This window comes from Anolis carolinensis, chromosome 3 (assembly GCF_035594765.1).
Source record: "Anolis carolinensis isolate JA03-04 chromosome 3, rAnoCar3.1.pri, whole genome shotgun sequence".
Classification (NCBI taxonomy): Eukaryota; Metazoa; Chordata; class Lepidosauria; order Squamata; family Dactyloidae; genus Anolis; species Anolis carolinensis.
In genome coordinates, this window is record NC_085843.1 from 182116513 (window position 1) to 182137254 (window position 20742).

Here is a 20742-nt window from a genome sequence, read left to right on the forward strand (position 1 = left end):
TGTATTGTTAAATTAATCTGCAACTCTGGTATGTTAGGTTGGGTAGAAAGCTGAAAAAGAAATAGTTTAAGTAAATGACGAAACCACTACCATAACCATTTCTACTTTGCTTCTTAACATTTTTCTTTCCCCAGAACAAGAATTAAAGCTTGTCTCCAAAAACCCTTGTAGCTCTCTGGTTAGCAAATGAAGTAAAGCAAGAGGTTGAAAACTATCAGGATGGGGGGAAAAGGGGTTAGGTAGAAAAGGAAATTAAGAAGACAGGAGGACTGATAGACAAGAGTATAAGGTGGAAAAACAGAAGAATAGAAATAGAGGTCTGTGATCAAAAGGTCCTCCAACTGTAGAACAAGCTCTCCTACTAATGGCAGAGCAACAGCCAGTAAACCAACATGGAGACCTACCATTTCTCATTTCAAGACAAACCTATCAATTCATTGATGTAGAAAACCCCTGTTTGCTATGGCTGTCTTGGCAATATGGCTTTTAAAAAACAAGAAATAGTAGATTTTGCAAAGCCTTGGGTCATTTGGCCTCCAACTCCCAGAAGCCCTAGCCAGCTTGTCCAATGGTCAGAATTCTGGTAGCTGAAATCCAAAATACCTGGAGGGCTGCAGGATGAAGAGGCTTGCTTTAGGTAGTGACTTGTAGTGGATTTCATTGCAGTAACCTGATAATTGTTGCAATGAACCTTTGCAGTGGTATTATGAGAAACTCCTGGAAAAACAGCTCTTTCAGAATTACTTTCACCAGCCATATACCTCTGACTGTAACGTACCTGCTCTCTTTAGTGTTATTCATACATTACCTTCTAACGACATTGTTAGTGTATAATTTGGAAGATGAAACCCCAATGAAAGGAAAGTAAGACCAGTGTTCTTTTTCTCTTCCAGTTTTGTTATAGCCAATCCACCTTACGAGTTTGAACTTGTGCCGACAGACTGGATCTTCTGTTTGATGCAGTACGACCACAATGCTGGCCAGTCCCGGGCCAGTCTCTCCCATTCTTCCCATTCTTCCTACACATCTAGCAAGAAAAGCTCATCGGTTCATTCTCTCCCAGCAACTGCAAACCGTCAGAACCGCACTAAGACCAGGGACTCCCGGGAAAAGCAGAAGTATGTGCAGGAAGATAGACTTTGATACGTGTTCCCACTCCCACCGTGTGTGAAGCTGTATCCACCACCCATACCCTCCCAATTGGTGTGTCCAATAGTAGCTTTCCCTGTTCTACCCAGCCTCCCCCCATGGAGTTCCCATTTTATACACACATTTTGCATATGTATAACAGTGTGCATGTGATTGTCATTTTTATTTCAATACCATAAAACCCTTAAGCACAACAGCAACAAAGCAGACGGACCAAAGATTATTTATGATGCAGAGCAGGTGGAAAAGAGTTAAAACCAGACGTGAATAATTCCCTACCATAACCTCTCTGCGTATCAGTTTTAGAATATGTGTAGTGCACTATCAGTTTCAGAAAGAAAGTTATTTAATGTAAGGGTGTTGTTGTGAAAGGGTACAGTTTGAAAGAAGAAATCCACACACATTAAATTCTACTTCCCCCCTGCTTAGTTTTGTAATAATCAGGTAAAATTATCTTAGGAATGAGGGCAGGGGGATCATTTTCTTGGGCTGGAAACAGCATGTGCCTTGCACCATTTTGTATAGTTTTACTCCACCTGTTTTTATATGAAGCAATATCAGTTCTTGTGCACAAAACTATTTTTTTAAAAGCCTTCCTATTAGAGTGAGTGTTTTCTTCCCATCAACATAAATATGCATAAAGTGGACTGGCAGATAGTTTTTCAACTCTCATGATTGAAAAGAGTTTTTTTTAAAGTTCTAATTGCATATTAAATTCTGCCTATATTGCCACACTGATAACTATGTTTTCTCTACTTTAATATTTGGAATGAAAAGCCACATGCACCATAAATAGTGAACACAATTCATTAGAAGCTACCTTTCTGAAACCTTTATAGCTATTAAAAGATGAATTAATCACCTTTATGTGTAGAAAATCCTTCCCCATACAGTGAAGGATCATATTCATAATACGCAGGGGGGAAACAAGTAGTTTTCCTTGTTTCCTTTTCTTCCTACTCTAATAGCTTAATTTTATACTATTAATACTTCCAGAAAAGACTTGCATACATATGTGCAGAAAATCTGGGCTCCTGTTTTAACTAGCTATATTTCAGTGAAATTACATGGTAGTACAGCTGTTTGCATAGCACTTGCTAAACTAACATGCAATGTATTAGCAGACTTGAGAGGATTTCAAGAACCCACAGAACAGACTGCCTGGCATTAGTGCATTTGACTAACTTTTCAGACAAAGTTGCCTGAACGTACTGCCTTATCCTTAGTCAAGATTTCCCAAAATGTCCAGCTGCATGCTGCTTCTGGATTAAAACTTGAGGCTTGTTTCATTCATGTACCTAAAAAAGGCATATTTTCCTACCAACCTCCAGAGAGACATCTTTTAACATTCATTCATCCCTCTCTTCTGGTATCCAGGGTTGGATTTTTATCCTTATGTGCTGTTATATAGGATTCAGTCAGGGAGCTGTAGCACCTTTTCTCCACCACATCAGATCCCTTGAGATCATCAATGCCCATTTATGCAGGAGGAAGCCACCTCTCAGGGCCTGCCTATTCCAATGGGATAGGAAGGTTTATCATAACCAAATGGCTTCAATTTCCAAGTCAAACTACAGTCTTAAAAAACAATTTGAGAATCACTATATTGAAGACACAGGAAGTTTTCTCAACTGATACTTTGCAATCCTTTACAAGAATCAGGGAGTCATCCTTTGCAGGAATCAAGGAATCATATCTAGCTCTAAAAGCACATTTGTGTGTTTATTTTCTTCAGTGCTTCTAAATGTAGTTTGGTAAGTGCCTAGCCAAGCTGATGTCACACAATTTTTAATGTAGCTCATAGGAATGGAGCATAGATGAAATATCTGTAGAAGAGAGTAAGTTCCTAAACTACCAGGATCACACTTTGGATTCCCACATAACCCTTTTTTTATCCATTACAGAAAAATAGTTCCTTGTAACCGCACTACTCCTTTGCACCCTCCTCCCTCTACCTGATCCCTTCCCTTTATATAAATGCTAGCTGGTTGCCTGGCATGTGCTCTATGTTTTAGAAAGTATTGGGGGAGAATGGGGGGAGTTGCTAAATAGATAGTCCCCTCTTCCCTGTTCCAAAAGCATGATGGTCATAGTAGCTTTCTGTGTGAATTGACAATTACGCCAAGCACTTTTACTGACAACCTCTTGTTATGGGACAATGTGTGCTATGTGCAAAGCATCTTTTCTGGACTGAAAGTGGGGACTGGAAATTCCCAGCTATCCAAACCGAAGGGTGATTGTTTTTGTTGGTATTCTGCCCCCGGGACTGGACTCACCCTCAGCCCCAACTCCTCCAAAGCAATATTGCTGTCCCCCCTTCTTTCTCTAGCACTTAATCACAAAGATAAATGTACACACTTTTGAAAAAGAAGGTTCTGATGTTTGCCATCAGACTTTTTCTAACACACACCAAGGATGTGCCAGTTAAAGTGCTCAACAGGACGCGTGACAGTTTAAAAGCCTTGTTAAACTTACATAGCTTACTTCTCTTTCTAAAGTGCGACAAGGATGAATAGAATGGGCCAAGGTATGACAATTGATGGTTCTGCATGAGCTAGAAAACTGCTGTGGGGTTTTTCCTTCTATAACTTTGTCCTTGTGAAAACTTGTGACACATTAAAAACCACATTACCAAACCTTGATTCAGTTTGTTTGTTTGTTTAATTTTGGATTTGTTGTAATTTTATTCTTTTTTCCCCTTTTATTTCTGAAACCAAAGTCAATTGGCTGTTGCTGCTGCTGTTGGCCAGCTCTGATTTCTTATTTCTTATTTTTTCAAACCCTGTCCATTTGCTTGCATTTCCAGCTGCACGTGTCCTCCTATCCAATGTCTAGGTCTTTTCGTAGCTACATTGTTTTCCTGTAGTGCCGTCTTGTCCTGTTCACTTTATCCCACTATTCTTCACCCAGTATGTGTTCATCACCATCCATTTTCCCCTTCCCAGTAGTGATATTGACTTGATATTATGCTACCAGTTTCTTTAGACTCACCTAGGGTCAAGAAGGAATACCCCTTGCTGCTTTGCCACCTGACCTGCTTTTTTGTAATGCTACATCCTGTTTCCTCCAACTGAGGAAGGGATGACCATATGAAAGCAGTTGTCCTATACATTTCAGAGTTTTTAAAAAACTGCTTGAGGAAAAATCTATATTGTATATTCAAAATGGGGGACAATCAGATAGTTCATTGGCATTGGGAAAGAAAAAGCTCAACAATTCTGCCATAATGGTAAATTCTCAATAAAATTGTTGCCCAATTTTGGCCTCTGAGTGCTCAGTCTCGCAAATGGTTTTTCAGTTTGGCCTTCTATTTCTTCCAGTGAAAGCCATCAGAAAATCCAGAGATACCAGCTTGCTGGATTGTGCTCTGTAACTTGACCCCTCGTATTAATACTGCTTTCAATATCTTAGTAGATTCATTTAGCAGAAACGGTGTGCATGGGGATGTCTGTTTATTTGTCAATTCATTTAAATATCTTGGTCTTTAAGTGAAGAGCCAAATGTTTATAAAGTGTTTGAACATATAAAACTATTTAACATGTATTTTTTTAAAAAACAAAAAACTGTGAATATTGGTTGGTGGATTGTTATGCTAATCTCATATCTCTGCCATCTTCCATTTGAAATGCTACTACGTCCTACACATATGACTGCAATTAATTTGGACTTGTAAGTCAAAATGCATCGGCTTAACCAGCTTGTGAATCACAGCCTGCAACTGTCCAAGGATATTAAGAATCTTCTGTGATACATTGCATTTGATAGCATTTTCACAGCAATACTTTTTTTTAAAAAAATAATAATAATTAAGGTTTGTTCTTGCTTTGTGCCTTTAAGACCTTTTTGACTTAGTATGAACCTAAAACAAATTTATCACAAGGTATAACAAGGTTTTTTCGGAGATGGTGTCCCTTTGTCTTCCTCTGAAGCTGAAAGACTGTGACTTGTCCAAAATCACTCAGTGGGTTTTTATGACTGAGTGGGAATTCAAATCCTGATCTCCAATGTTGCAGTTTTCATAATTTTATTTTTCATCCCTATGAATAATAGTATTATCCCTATATAGCAGGAAAAGATCTTAGAACAACCATCAACAAAACATTATCTTGGTGTTTTGGCTATTTGGAGCACTGATTCCGAAAATTACATTGGATAGACCACATCAGCTCTAGTTTCTTAAATATGGTTATCCTGATTTTCTATGATGACTATTATATGGCATATGATCTGCATTTCAAAAATTAGATCTGATGGGGTAAAACTGGTGCATTTCTGGAATCAGCAGGTCAAACATACCCAGAAAGAGGTCAAACACTTGAGGCACCAAAATGTATGTTGTCTGACCAAGATCAAAGAGGTATCCATTCAAACCATGATATATTCTGTTGACTTGACCAATGACTTGGGTGAGCCATAATCTCTCATCTAAAGATATATATTGCAAATATAAATGAAGATATAGGAGGTCCATGAATTCTGCCTTAATCTTTCCAATACAATGTAGTATATTTTTACTGTAACAAAACTAGGGGTTTACCTAAGACCATTGATTGAGTTTGTGGCTAGCAGATGAGCTAAACATGTGCAGCAAAAAGGGACTCATTAGTATTTCCCTCCTCTGCATTGTCCACCTGGGATTTTCAAGATGTGCAATATTACAGAGGTTCAAAAGTGGGAAATCACCAACACACAGTTACACTTGCTCTTTTGGGGAGTGAGGCTACCCCATCAGTGTTTCTGTCAGTGTTAACTACAGTTTTGACTATACCGTATGTATATATGTGTATACACATATGCACACAGAAATGTGTGTTGATCAGTGAGATGGATGGATGGATAGATAGATAGATAGATAGATAGATATCCCTAAATCTCCTTGTTCCCCACATGAGTAAATTAGAAAGTACTGTTCTCACTCAAAAGTCCCACCAATTGTACCAGCATCATATAGCGTGTATAGTAAGATCTCCATTACTACAGAACTCATACCTGTAATTTCACTTCCCTGCATCCAGGGGGAAATATTGTATCTTTAGAAATTCATTAAGTTTTCAGGAGATTCTATGGTATATTTCCCCAAGAAGTTCTCATAGAGTTGAATTGGAGGACCTAGTAGAGGCTCTGCTGTTACAAAACCACTGTCAGAAAAGTACCCAGCCCCTGGTTGGTTCCTGTACAACCCTGAACAGTGCAAAAGGATTTAGAGTGACACTACTAGGTCCCCCAGTTTATTCCAGGGTTGGTATATTTATGATTGTGACAGAACTGGCAAACTTAATTTCCCATGAAAGGGGAAACTCTTTATGATCCACAGCATAAAGACACAGCAGGTTTGCATATTTTAGCAACATATTTCACTGGAGGAAGCATCTTTTTATTAACATAAATGATGACTAAAGCACAGCTGCTAGGTGTTTCACCTAACTATATATATATTTTTTAAATTGTGATGCACAAAATGCTAAGTGATTGAGCATAAATGGCAAAGCCTTGTAGGGGTGCTAGATATTAAAAAATAAAAGGAAGGGATCTTCAGAATTTTATTGAGGCCCTAGTCCGTCTCCTGCTTAATTCATTATCTATAATTCAGGGTCCATCTACAGCTAACAGTGAAGGTCCCTAAAAGATCTTATAGGGTCACCATCCCAGATAAAATGTTGAAAATATTTGATGTCAAATGTCCCCAATGACCCTAGGGCAGTGGTTCTCAACCTACGGGTCCCCAGATGTTTTTTGCCTACAACTCCCAGAAATCAGCCAGTTTACCAGCTGTTAGGATTTCTGGGAGTTGAAGGCCAAAAACATCTGGAGACCCCAGGTTGAGAACCATTGCCCTAGGGGATGGGCGGCAATTTTGCAATGTTTTCATTATTAAAGTTATACTGGGCCCAATCAAAGTCTTTTATCAATAGGAGGTAATCCGGATGTTGATACCCAAATTAAATCCTGCTGGAGGAAAATGCATCTCCTGGAACTAAAATGGAGTAGAGGGACAAAAATGCCCTTTACATCATTGAGGGAATGGGGGCATTTGAGGGGAAAGCATTTCATTATTTCCGCCAAAATGTAGTTTGTTCTACCCTGAGATATAGCATGCAGTTGGTCATGCAGACTTAGTTCAAAACCTCAAGTGAAGGAGGACCCATCATTGACTTCTGTGTAGCTACTCTCACTACCAAATAGTTTGAACTGTAAGGAGGTTTCTCCTAATTTTCAAAATATTTTCCTGCAGTTTCTGCCCATTTGTTCAAGTTTTGTCGTCTTCAGCAGGAAGGCTGCATTTCAGTAATTTAAAGACCTCAATCATTCCCCTCCCCTCCCTAACCGTCTTCATTTATATTCTCTGCCCAGCTATTTTAACCATTCCTCATAAAATGTGGTTTCCGGACTCCACTTCACATGCAATGCCCATGTAACAGGACTTCAGTAACAGTTCAACTTTTGCTGAATAGAATACATCTGATCTGGATGCTATGCTCCTGTTAAAGTAGCCCAAGCCCTCAATAGCTTTTTCAGTGATTGCATTATTCAAATCATGATACATTCTGTAGATCCGGCTAAGTAGGTCAATTTTGGCAGTTCTGTGGAATATTTTATTCCCTTATTACTGATCATAATGTGGAACAGATCCAGAAATGGTGGAACATTGGAAGAAAATATGTAATTCTGAATTTTTTTGGATTCTGCAGATATCTGGATTCAGGGATACATACAAAAACGTCTGCTCCAAGAGGCCTTCCAAAGTGAAAAAAATAGATTTTGTTGATTTTTTTCAGGCTTGGGGTGGCATGTAAGGGCAGCTACAATGGGTACCCTTTGTCCATCACTACCATATGCTCACCTGCAGGCTGCACTTGGGCCCACCTCTTCTCTAAAGCATCCAAGTTCTTTCTGAGCCAGGATACTCATACTATGCCCTTTTTCCCACACCTCAATAGATGTATATATGGACACGCTTATTTATCTTGTCTTACTAATTTCACCCAATCTTTTAGGTTGTCTAGATTCACTTGAACCTCAGTCCTATTTTCTATGGTGGTTCTGAGAAGCATGAGACCTAAGACAAAGCCCTCTCAAACTGCACTCAAGATTTAACTTCTCAGGAGAATACTGAACTAATAATTGAGTATGGCTGCTCAATCAGCAATGGATTAATCTAATCATAGTGTTATACAGTACCATTGTTTTTTCATTTTGTCAATTAAACTGGAATTAAAATCTTGTCCAATACTTTGATGTAATTAAGATATGTCCACAGCATGTTTCCATGATCTACTAAACTATTATGTCAAAGAAAAAATCCATTCTGTTTGACATGCCATAATCTGTCTCCTAGCATAAAGTTGAGCACTGCAAATGTAGTTCTAATATCAAAATGGGGTTCAGAGTAAGAGAAACTGGACCCTTGCCTGTGGGCCATCAACCTTTAGTAGTTTTTCCTAACCAAGTTGAATTTTATTAGGCTTTACCCCTCTCACACACATTCCTTTGACAACAGATCACATATCTGATTTTGTGCATAAAAGAAGACCCTTAAAATATTAATTAAAAAACTTAAACATGGGAGAAAGCAAAACTGACAGTCACCAATAAAATGGGAACAATAAACAGGAGAAGCTATAATTTTCTCCATTTTGTGTGGAAGACAAGCATTATTATTTTATTTTATTCTCTCATATTTCATACCATCAGATATATTTTCAGGGAAAACCATATTAGGGATACTCAAAGAGTTCAGTGATAATACGATTCCCCTGGAAACTGATTATTTGCTGTATATAAAATGTTCCTTGTCAAACTTTGAACTTTTATTTGAAGTTTGGACAAAGAAGAATAATTCATGGAGGGTTGTTCCCAAATCACCACTAGAATCATTCTAATTCTAAATTTTAAATGTTAAAGTATTAAGTATGGATTTTTTTAAAAATTACAGTTTTTATGAATCACCTTGTACAAAGGATTCTATGTACCCTGGAAATGTATACTTCAAATACCTTCACTTATCCATACATTATTGGGAGGGAAGACAAATAGTGCAATTGTATGATCCCTGCAATGGCATCTGATGGCCATTAAAAGGCCAAAACAAAGGGAAAAACAGTCAAAATGTGTTTTTAGAGTGTTCCAAACCCCTGCTGAGGAGAATCCTGGGTTCATACAACATGATGTAGTTTGGAACATATTCTGTGCAGAATTTGTGTAATGATTTTTATTTTGCACAGCATTTTTTGCAGAAAATATGTTTCTGCACATACCCACATACAAATCACCCAATTTCAGATTTCTTGTTATTTTGTTGTTTATTTCAATGAGTGGTGGGAAAACCCTGGGGTTGAAGATTGCATTTGAGATTAAGTAGAGCACATTTTATGTCCACACGCACACACAAAAGGTTAATATTGCAGGACAAACAAATAAACACACCCTTAAAAATGAAACTTACTTTATCTGTTTTCTCATTAGTCTGAACCAGGATGCTGAAAAAGAAGACCAAGAACAACTAGGAAAAGGGTTTACTGGACACTAAATTGGAGGAAATTAATCCATGCAGTACTAATATTATAATACAGTTGAATAGAAAATGCAGTGCAAGCCCTAAAATGTGTAGTCTGGGCTTTGTATAGGAATCTTTTTCAGCAGGGAGAAAGCTTTTCTTACATAATTTCTACCATATTGTGTCCATGTAGGCTGTACAAAAACAAGCAGGGTAATGAGAACTCCCTTTCTAGTCATGGCTGCCAACATGAAAATAAATCACCACTGCTATGTAGTTGCATGCTGCCAACCTCGTGGATATTTCAACTAGGATCCTGTTGGTACCTCATGTTAGTAAGTGCACTTTCTCCAGGCTTGTGCTGTGGCAGTGAGGGAAGACAGTCAAAATGAGATGTCTGAGTAGGCTGAGCAGCCTATTTCTTCAGTGTCTGCCTTCCTTTATTGTCACTGCACTCCTGGCTTTTCCCCTTCAGCAGCCACTGCCCTTGAGTAGTCACATTGGCATTGTGTAACATGTAGTGTTAGTAGTGTTGAGGAAAAGAACATTAGAGCATTTACTCAAGCACCTGAGACATTTAAAACAAACACAACAGAAACCAGGACCACATATTGCACTGGTGGAGTAGCACAAGTCCCTTGGACTTCTTCAGCCCCCAATGCAACAGTTTCTTTCATGGTTTGAAAGCCGCCCAATTAATGGGATTATACAGGCAGTTTCTGGCTGCATTTCCAAAACCAGAAGTAAACTACAGTAGAGTCTCACTTATCCAACACTCGCTTATCCAATGTTCTGGATTATCCAATGCATTTTTGTAGTCAATGTTTTCAATACATCGTGATATTTTGGTGCTAAATTCATAAATACAGTAATTACTACATAGCATTACTGCATATTGAACTACTTTTTCTGTCAAATTTGTTGTATAACACGATGTTTTGGTGCTTAATTTGTAAAATCATAACCTAATTTGATGTTTAATAGGCTTTTCCTTAATCCCTCATTATCCAACATATTCGCTTATCCACCATTCTGCCGACCCGTTTATGTTGGATAAGTGAGACTCTACTGTACATACCCCCAATTCTCTGATGAGTCATAGGAAGCTCCAGGAACATCACTAAAGTAGAAGGAGAAACTTGGTGATTCACTGGATATTTGAGTGAGCAAAAGCTCCCTGTTCACTGGCTTTGTGCTGTGGTGCTCAAAGTTCTGTTCATATGGAATTACCGCATGTGGGGGTATTGACTACCTCCTTTGGAAAAGACCTAATAGTACACATATTGCCAGTGTACATATATAACAGAGCATTGACTATCTCAGCAAATGATCTCTGGAAGGCTTTTCCTTCAAATGAAAGACAGGAGAACCATAATTAGTCTCCCTCGGAGTAGCTTCTGTTGCTCCCCTAAGACAGATATCAATGGAAGACTCTCTTCCAGCAGGAGGAAACAAGACCAAAGGGATGTCTCATGCATATTTCCTAAGGCTGAAACTCCAAAACCTAGTTGTCTCTCTCTACAAAGAGCACGTTTGGAGGATGAGGCATTTCAGTACAGAGATATGTGCAAAGAGCTGTTGTTTGGCATGCCCATTTCCTCTCTGGCTCAAGATGCAACATCATTTCCTTTTTCAGATACTCCCAGACTTCAAATCTCTTTCTCCAAGTTCTCCCCCATCTAAAGCAAAGTTTGTAACACAAATATGCCTGACAAATGCTAATGGTGAAAGAGACAAGAGATAAAAAGTATACAGTCTTAACCTCTCTGAAAAAATAATTTAAATACAATGCATTTGAATAACTGTTAGTTCAAAATTGTTTGTGTGATCTTGTGAGGCTTTTAAAACATGAGAACCATCACATTTTAACACCTCTCTGAAAGGTTAGTTTAACTGTAGATCACGCAAAATTGGTTTCCTCAAATGCATAATGGTTCATGTGTCACACTTGAACTAAATGGTTTTTAAATGGAGCTGAAATTATTTTGATGTGTACACATTTCCCAGTCTTCGTTCCCTACAACCTTTCTGAAACCAGCCCATCAGCAGCCTTTCCCTTAGAGCCTCATTAACAATTCAGATGTTCTGATGACTTTAAAAGATCTATGGCTAAATGTGTAAAACCCAGCTTGACAAAAAAGATAAATGAATATAGAAGGAAGCTGTAGGAGTCTGGCAAGCTGTAGATCATCTTAGAACAGATTGTAACTTTATCATTTTGTCAGGAAGAATAATTTAAGGCACTTAATCAGTTAGCTTCGCTGTGCAAGATTTAACATTATGAATTCCTATCGGCCAATCTGTTCAAATCAGAGCAAACTTAATTAGAGACTGAAAAACCTGGTTCAGAATCACATAGGCTTCCTTGAGGAGGGAAACTTGGAATATTTCAAGTGAAAGAAAAACGGTATTCTTTGATTTGCAGGATGCCTCCAATTTATAAAAAAAGTTAAGTAAAATATTTTCATAAATTGTGTAACATGGCATTTGACAAGCTGTAAGAGGAATAAGACCTCGACCTATTAGCTATTTTTCTAACTGAATTTGGCCACCTAATAGCAATAAAGGGGGGGGGGGGGCAGACTCTCAAGCGAAGACAGGTCTACTTTCTAAATAATATCAATATACAGCCACAGCAGAGTTCAGTAATAATTCCTTTAAGTATCGTGTGTGTGTGTGTGTGTGTGTGTGTGTGTGTGTGTGTGTGTGTGTGTGTGTATATATATATATATATATATATATATATATATATATATAGTGTGTGTATATATATATATATATATATATATATATATATATATATATATATGAATGAATGATCATGAAATAGAATAGGATACCATCACATACATCTATTTAAATATTTCATTCAGTGTAAAATCTCGTAAGGAGTCCAACTGAAATCCATCTATTAGTGGAAAAATTCAGGCAGGTGGGACAGTGTTTAAGAAGTCGATGTATTGCACCAAAGTACTAGATACCCACAAATACAGTAATATGTTTTAGTAATGTTCAGTCAACAGGTATAAAGTAAAAACTCATATAGAATGAAATATAATATGTTCAGAATTCACAATTGTAATAAACATAATCTATACATCACAAATGACTGTCTAGCTCAACAATGTATGTTCTATATATAATTGTTCAGTTATTCAATCAATTCACTTGAAGAAGACCTAGTCGAAACCGGTTGTGATCTACTGTGACCTACTTGCTCTTCAGCTCAACTAACTGATTGAATAACTGAACAATTATATATAGAACATACATTGTTGAGCTAGATAGTCATTTGTGATGTATAGATTATGTTTATTACGATTGTGAATTCTGAACATATTGTATTTCATTCTATATGAGTTTTTACTTTATACCTGTTGACTGAACATTACTAAAACATATAACTGTATTTGTGGGTATCTAGTACTTTGATGCATAACCAGGAACCCATTTACTTATTATAAGTCGATATATTGGCCAGGGCTATTGCAGGAAAATAAACCCCGTTTTGATGAAAACTGGCACATCTGATATCTAACAATAGTAGTCACAGATTTTCACAGTTTACAGGGATTTTTTCTCAGCCACACTCCTTGTGCCATAGTTAGATCTATGATCAGCCCATCCTGCACTAATTCTAGTTCATGTAGAATTCATATGTAGAGCTTCAATTTTAAAAGAATTTCATTTCAAAATATGTATTTTGGTACTGTTCCATTATCCAGGCGGAGGCCAAAAGGGGGCGCTAGACAGAGAAGGGTAGTCCATTTTAAGGGGGGGGGGGCTGAAGGAGTCAAACCATTTTCCCATTTCCCTGTTATTCCCCCCTCCCAATAAACAACCCCCGTTTATGAAATGGGAAATGGGGAGGGAACATAACCAGCAAAAATGGGGAAACTGTTTTCCTCCTTTAAGACCCCCCCCCCCCCCCAAATGGACTATCCTTGTCTGTCTAGGCCCCCTTTTAGATTCCGTCCAGATAATGAAACAGTACCTGTGGTTTTAATCACTGAAATGAGGAATCTGGAAACATTCAGTTCAAGCTGTAGGAAAATCTTAAGACATTATTTAACCTCAACATTCACAATGGATATTTTCCAGGAAAACGTATCATGGCAAATCCATCTCACATCTAATTTAAACTATCCTAAAAACTTAGCACCTCACTAATTTCATTCAAAGAGAGAACAGTATTTCCTAAACAATGTATTAAAGGTCCTGGGCACTTTCCATAAGTAAGCCAATATTGGGCCGCTTCTTTTTAATTCTTTGCTTTCAAACCTGCAGACCTTCCTTTCTTCCTTTCTTCCTTTCTTCCTTTCTTCCTTTCTTCCTTTCTTCCTTTCTTCCTTTCTTCCTTTCTTCCTTTCTTCCTTTCTTCCTTTCTTCCTTTCTTCCTTTCTTCCTTTCTTCCTTCCTTTCTTTCTTTCTTTCTTTCTTTCTTCTAACCAGTGTTTTCCAGTTTATGAAGTCTTCAGCTCCTCACTGCTTGCCATTATTCAAAGTCACTTGCTATTGATTTGGAGTTTTGTAGCTTAAATGCACTTTTCTGAACTGCTGTTGGCATGGCACTAATTACATTTTTCATTTTCCTCCTCCCTTGTTCTGTCTCTCTATTCATTTTGCTCTTCAGCAGAAAAGAAATGGTTTACAGATGAGCCAGAAAATGCCTACCCCAGAAACATTCAAATCAAGCCCATGAGCACACACATGGCCAATCAGATCAATCAGTATAAGTCTACAAGCAGCTTGATACCACCAATCAGAGAAGTTGAAGATGAATGTTGACTCACAGAAGGCCAGAACATTTTTTTAAAAAGAAAAAAACTGAGAGACTTCATGAATGGTGATGTGACATTTATTCCTCTTTCATCCTGAACCACTGGTGGAAAAAGTTACAGAAGGCAAGTGTTTGCCAGAAAGCAAAGTAGACAGATTTTTGTTTGTCTGCCTTTAATATTTGCTTCCATGTATTTTGGAAACTTCTTTCATTTATAAACGAACATAATCAAAGCAGTCATGTATAGCCTCTAGCGTTTTAAATTATTTTTATTTATTAGAAAGAAAATATATTTTTTCTTTATTTCATTGTCAAGTATTTTCCCTTAACAAAACAGCTGCAAATGTGGCCAGACTCCGAGAAAGAAAGAAAAAGAAAGAAAGAAATTCTATATTCCTATGTCTTTCAGGAGAATGATGGTCACAACTCAAAAAGCAAAAATGTAATTAAGAGAGAGACAAATGTATTTTAAAAAAAAATTCCACTTGTATTTTAGTAAATCAAAGAAGACGACGCAAAGAAGAGTTTACTAGAATGTTTCTTTCCTGGAAGACGTGTATTTTGTTTAGCATTGACACCAGCTCTTAATAAACTGAAGCATATTTATTTTGAAAAAAAGTGGAAACGTCATATTTTTGTAGAATTAACTCTATTCTGAAATTATGCATCTGTTTAACACCATAGCTACTGCAGATGTTCATACAGAGCAACTTCCTTACAGGTAATTATAAGATCCAATATAGCATAAATGGGTAACAGCCAGTGGCAATAAGGTAGTAAACATTAGCATAAAACAAAAACACAATGCATAGTCAATATGCTAGTTATGGTAACTTCCAGAACGTTGTACAGGTGAGGCTGCTTTCTTTCTATACTTCATATTGTATGTTACCAATACATTTCAATGTGCAGGAGTCGACCATGGACATCTAATGTTTCTCACCAAGGACTTTCATCCAACCCTGTACACAAAGAAGTTGATAAGTAGTCACGATCCTTTACACTATGATCTGTGTTTAGCTGAAGAAAGGCTAGCACTGGCTTTGAGTCCGACTCCAGTATTGCTCCCTACAAAGTGACAAATGTAATTTCTTTCCATATCACAATTTGCCAATGGCCTTTCATGGTGGTAAAGGATAAATCCAGCCTCTCCATTGTAATATTGCCAGATATTAGGTGAGCTCTAACTGTGATTCAAACACTGTGGTTCAGATCTTGCTCATGCTATGCCTGCAGCCACCTAATTTCTGCCTTCTCTTTTTAGGTGTTAGAAATCAACATTAAATTTCCGAACTTTTGGGACTTTGCCCCATAAGGTTTACACCAAAACAAGTGTAAATGTAGTAACAGAAAATAATGAATGTATTTAATATAACAAGGCCTTTAGAAAAGTCCTACAGCTCACTCTGAGATTTCTTTCTTTCCTCCTCCTCCTCTTCTTCTTTCTTCTTCTCCACAAAATGGCCAGTAAGCTTTTCTAGTCATCAGACAAAATTGTGATGTTTCATATCTGTGCTGCAGTATATAGTAACCCCAGCATTTGAGGCTCTAAATAATTTAGCACTTCTCTCCAGTTTAAATTATCAACTGCTGATCTAGATTGAACTGGGGCAGATGACCTCCGGAAGGGAAGAAGGCAATAAGGCTGAGAGAAAAGATGACATTGGCTCCCAGTACACAAGCTAATTTTAGGCTTTGTAATTGTGCAAAGTTGTAAAAACTGCTGAGATTCAACATTCTGTGATATCGTTATCATTAGAGTAATATCAGTGAATCAAACAAGTCCTGAGCAGATAAAGGTGTCCACTATATAACCCAATATTTTACGCTAAAACTATCTCAGCTTTAATGTTTGTCTACTGGCTGCAGTACAAATATATTCATACTTACACCTAATAGGCTTAATTCCAGAGTGACTTCTTGGACTGTGACTACTTTGTCATTATGTTTTGTAGAATTAGTTATTCAAAGAGGAAAAAAGTAACAACTGTGAATATAATGTATGAAAATTGGATTGTTTCTCAAAAGTACTTATTTCACCACTAAAAATTAGCAAATGAACAACAGTTTTATTTACACATATCACAATGCCCCGAATCTAAGGGGGCTCTCGTCTTTGGAGATGCTATTATTGTAAATCTATGGGCAGGGTGCAATTTGTATTCTGGATTTTGCATTAAGTTATTTAAAATTATTTTTTCCAAAGGGCACAATCCCTCTAGCATGAATGGGAAGGCCCAATGGCGACCCAACAGAGGTGGTACCAAAGCACATGGGATTGCACCCGAGTCTATACTCCTTTTTCATTCATGAACTGCACAAGACAAAAATACAATATGCCTCAGTGCCAAGAGAATTCATTAAATTTCAATCCTAGCACATTAGAATGGAGAACACAGAAAATTCATATAATCAGGTTATAGCCCACTTCTCTTAAAATTGATCCTTTTCTTAGAAAGGCCACAGCAGAACCATTGGTAACAGTGAAGTTGGAACACTTTACTAAAATAACAGACCATGATCCTCCCAGGTCAGCAATGAATTGGTTCAGGTATATAAGCACATTTGTGCAACTATGGATTGGGATTATAGTGGAAGCTTTCTTACTCTTCTTGTAGTTACTCATGGCTTCGAGGGAATAAAGACAATTAGGACAGATGTCAAAATTCTGTGAGCTGAGAAAATGCAAAAGCTGATATTCCTCATGCAGATTAACCATTTCTAAAAAATATAATCTTACTTGTTTTATTATTATTGAAAACAGTATGCTAGCCTTTTTATGTTATGAAGGTATGGACAGTGGCTGTTGAAAATGTGCAACTAGTTGGACTGAAATAGATAGGCATGGACTAAAAGAAAGTTTTCCATACCCTGACTGCTCTCTTGCCCTTGCTTATAACTAGCAATAGATAAGGTACTTGTACATTTTTGAAAAAATAACGTGTTCACAAAAATAGACAAGACTAGATCAATTACATCAATAGGACATACCTATCCATTCACTTAAAGGGCTGTGGTGGCACAGCAGGTTAAACCACTGAGCTGCTGAACTTGCTGGCTGGAAGGTCGGCAGTTCGAATCCACAGGACGGAGTGAGCTCCCGGTGTTAGCCCCAGCTTCTGCCAACCAAGCATGGATTAATTATGTTGATCATGACTGTTTTGTCCATATTGAATCGATTTCCATGAAATTTCATTGAATGACCTCAGATGCAGCTATCACAAGGAAGAAAGATGTGTATATATTTTCTCTATAACATATTTCATAATGATACTATTACCCCAATCCTATGGTCCCAGACTTTTCTGGTCTTACTCTCCACCTTTTCCAATACTCAAGCTCTTCCTCTACTAGTGAAGAAGCTATTACAACCTGTGGGTCCCCAGATGTTTTGGCCTTCAACTTCCAGAAATCCTAACAGCTGGTAAAATGGCTGGGATTTTTGGGAGTTGTAGGCCATAATAACAACAACAATAACAACAACAACTTTATTTTTCTATCCCGCCTTCATCTCCCCGAAGGGACTCGGGGCGGCTCACATAGGGACAGGCCCAGGCGACACGGTTACAATATAGCTTAATATAATTGATAAAACAACATCATAATAGGACAAAATTAAACAACACACAACCTAATACAGTATAAAACACCATCGAACAACCACCAATGGCCTGGGGACCCACAAGTTGAGAACCACTGTATTACGAGATGTTGCATTTCCCAGCAAAACCAGAAAGGAAGACCCTTTAAGATGATTAGAACACAAGAAGAGCTAAACTTGATCAGGATAAAGACGTATTTAGCCCTGAACAGTATCTAAAATGACCAAGAGATGCCTATGGAAAACCCACAAACACAATGCTAATACGTATAGCACTTTCCCACTTCACCAACTGATATTGAGGGGCATGGTGCCTCCAGCACTGGAAGAAATATTTGGCCATCATGACTGGTAGCCTCTGCTCGCCTTATTTCCAAGTAGTAATTTAGAGTCGCTTGTAGAGCCATCCAAGTCACTAACACTCATTACAAAATCATAAATTTCCAGGGCTTTAGAAGTTAGTATCTCTGCTCCCCATCCTTCCTTCCTCTGCTAGTGAAGAACCCATTACAAGATGCTGCATTGTATGTCAAATAGTTAGCCATATTATAACTAGAGGATATTGCTACAGTTGTAAAGAACAAAGTAGTTCTTACAATTTGCCTTACAGGCCTAATGGGGAAAATCGCAACTAAGGATGAAGGAGCTTAGATTACTTTCTAATATCTTCTTGCCTACTTTGCCACATGCAAGCTTAATCCTTGAGCATTTCTTTTTCTTTTTCATGTTAAGGAGACAGAACAAAGCAAAAGCATCATGGAGAGGTGAACATTATTCCCTCGAGCACATACTTTAGTGGTGACAGAGAAGACAATTACAGAAAGCTTTCACTATATATTCAAGAAAATTCTGAGAATGGTATTAGCTTCTCACTATGACTCATGTATGGATGCCCTGGAGAGGAAAACCAAATGGATTAACTTGAGGGCTTTATTTGCAGAAACGCACGGTTAAATACTTTTTGCAATAATAAGCTGCATAATTTGTCACATGACAAGAGCAATAACTTACAAGTGGGTTAATGATCCATGCATTCACAACTCAGCATTCCTGACATGGTCTGCCAGGGCAAGACCAGCCATGTTACCCTTCTGAATACTGAACATGGTCTTCAGACACAACAAAACACCACACAGTAGCATCTATTTAAGGGCTCCATTTTGTGGCATGCAGCTGCCAGGCTCGCCGGTTCTCCTGTATTATCAAACATCACAGCTCCATAGAACATAACATAGATGTACATCCAAATGGTCTGCATGTGGGACTGACATCCATGCCCATGTCACCTTTGCTGAATCAGAACGACTGATTTTCTTTGCTTTCCCAATATCCACAGATTCCATGAATGTTTCCTCTTTCACGTTCAAAGTGTTTCCTTGCTTCTTGGACATCTGCTCTGGCAACCTTGCATGCAAATGTTGCTCCACCATGAAGGCAGTGAAGTATTCTTAAGCCAGTTTAGTTGTGCTAACTTTGGCAGGATGCCTCTTTCAACTGAATGAGGGGCCCATGCTGAAGTGGCACATTCAACCCTGGCAGCAATGCATTCTCTATGCACTGATCACCCAAACACACTGGATTTGTGAGAAAGCAAAATTTCATATTGTTTTGTGATGGCTGTTGTTGCATCTTTCATCTATCCTCTATCCCTTACTTTCTGATCTAGAGGCTTTCTAACAAGAAAAGAAGAAAAAAATGCAGATATTCATATAACTAAAATGTAAGGAGAAACATTAGATTTTTATTTTAATACAATTTAAAGAGAATTTGTAAGGAGGGAAAGCATTCAAGAGAAGCCCTCAGTGTTTGAGAGGTGGTCTTCAGAAGATCTGAGATATATTTTAAATGCAATTTTTAATATCTATATCTATATATCTATATTATTTTTGGATAGTGCCCTGGGCATACAAGTCTGCGAATTTTAAAGTGCCTGCCATGAAAACCCTGCAATTAAGTTTAGAAATCTTACGAACCATTAAAGGTGGCCTACCTACTCTCTCCACACTCCCAGCACAGAAACTAATATGACACTATAACTTACAGAGGCATCTGTCTTATCCAGCTGTTTCTCCCAAAGGGACAATAGAAAACGCCTGGGGCATTAACTCAAAAGTTCATCAAGAAAAAGGAGTGTGGTTTCATCCTTTCTTTTCTTTTTTTCTTATGGTTTCTTTTGTGTGACTAAGGTTTGGAAGGAGAGAATGAGAGAGAGAGCGCAAATGCTGGTGCTCAGAAATGATCTACCTGACTTTGTCATATGTAATATCCAGTGATAAATCTATTGTCTTGTAAAAAGGGTTTGTACATAACTTGTACATGGTTTCATTTTGTATTTTTCTCAGATTAAAAATTTATGTATTTGTGTTCTAAAAACAAAGGCGCTATATCTGTGTGGCTTTTTCCCTGCTCTCTTTTTCTAACATGTAGTCTTGGGTAAGATACCAATACCACAACCTCAGCTGTGTGAGGTCATACACATGGTTATGTGTAAATCAATATTGCATTTGTGGTTTCTAGCACAATTTCTCTCTCTGGGGTATGTGTGCAAAAGTGTCATGTACAATAAGATAGAATCATAGCAGGAGCTACATATACTTCCAGCTTAATTCACATGGCTGTGGCAAGGCCAGCCTGAGACACTTTGTGGTTTCAGGCTCAACAGCAATGTCTCGCCATCTCCAAGTGAAAGGGCAGAGGGGCCAAGTCCAAAGTAGTTAT

The 20742-nt window shown here is 37.9% G+C and overlaps 1 protein-coding gene across 23 annotated transcripts in view; it reads left to right on the forward strand.

The window, feature by feature from the left end:
• The window catches only part of kcnma1 (potassium calcium-activated channel subfamily M alpha 1), a 657167-nt gene extending 636766 nt beyond the window's left edge, over positions 1 to 20401 (forward strand). For 11 of the 23 annotated variants that reach the window (XM_062977423.1, XM_062977426.1, XM_062977422.1 and 8 more), the window contains 3 exons: positions 894 to 1118; positions 3648 to 3676; positions 14277 to 20401. In XM_062977423.1, coding sequence (XP_062833493.1) covers positions 894 to 1118; positions 3648 to 3676; positions 14277 to 14431 — 409 coding nt within the window. In that variant the 3' untranslated portion in view covers positions 14432 to 20401. Of the gene's footprint in view, positions 1 to 893; positions 3792 to 14276 lie in introns of those variants that run through there. The other 12 variants (XM_062977424.1, XM_062977427.1, XM_008114305.3 and 9 more) reach the window with 4 other exon arrangements.
• The last annotated feature ends 341 nt before the right edge of the window (positions 20402 to 20742 follow it).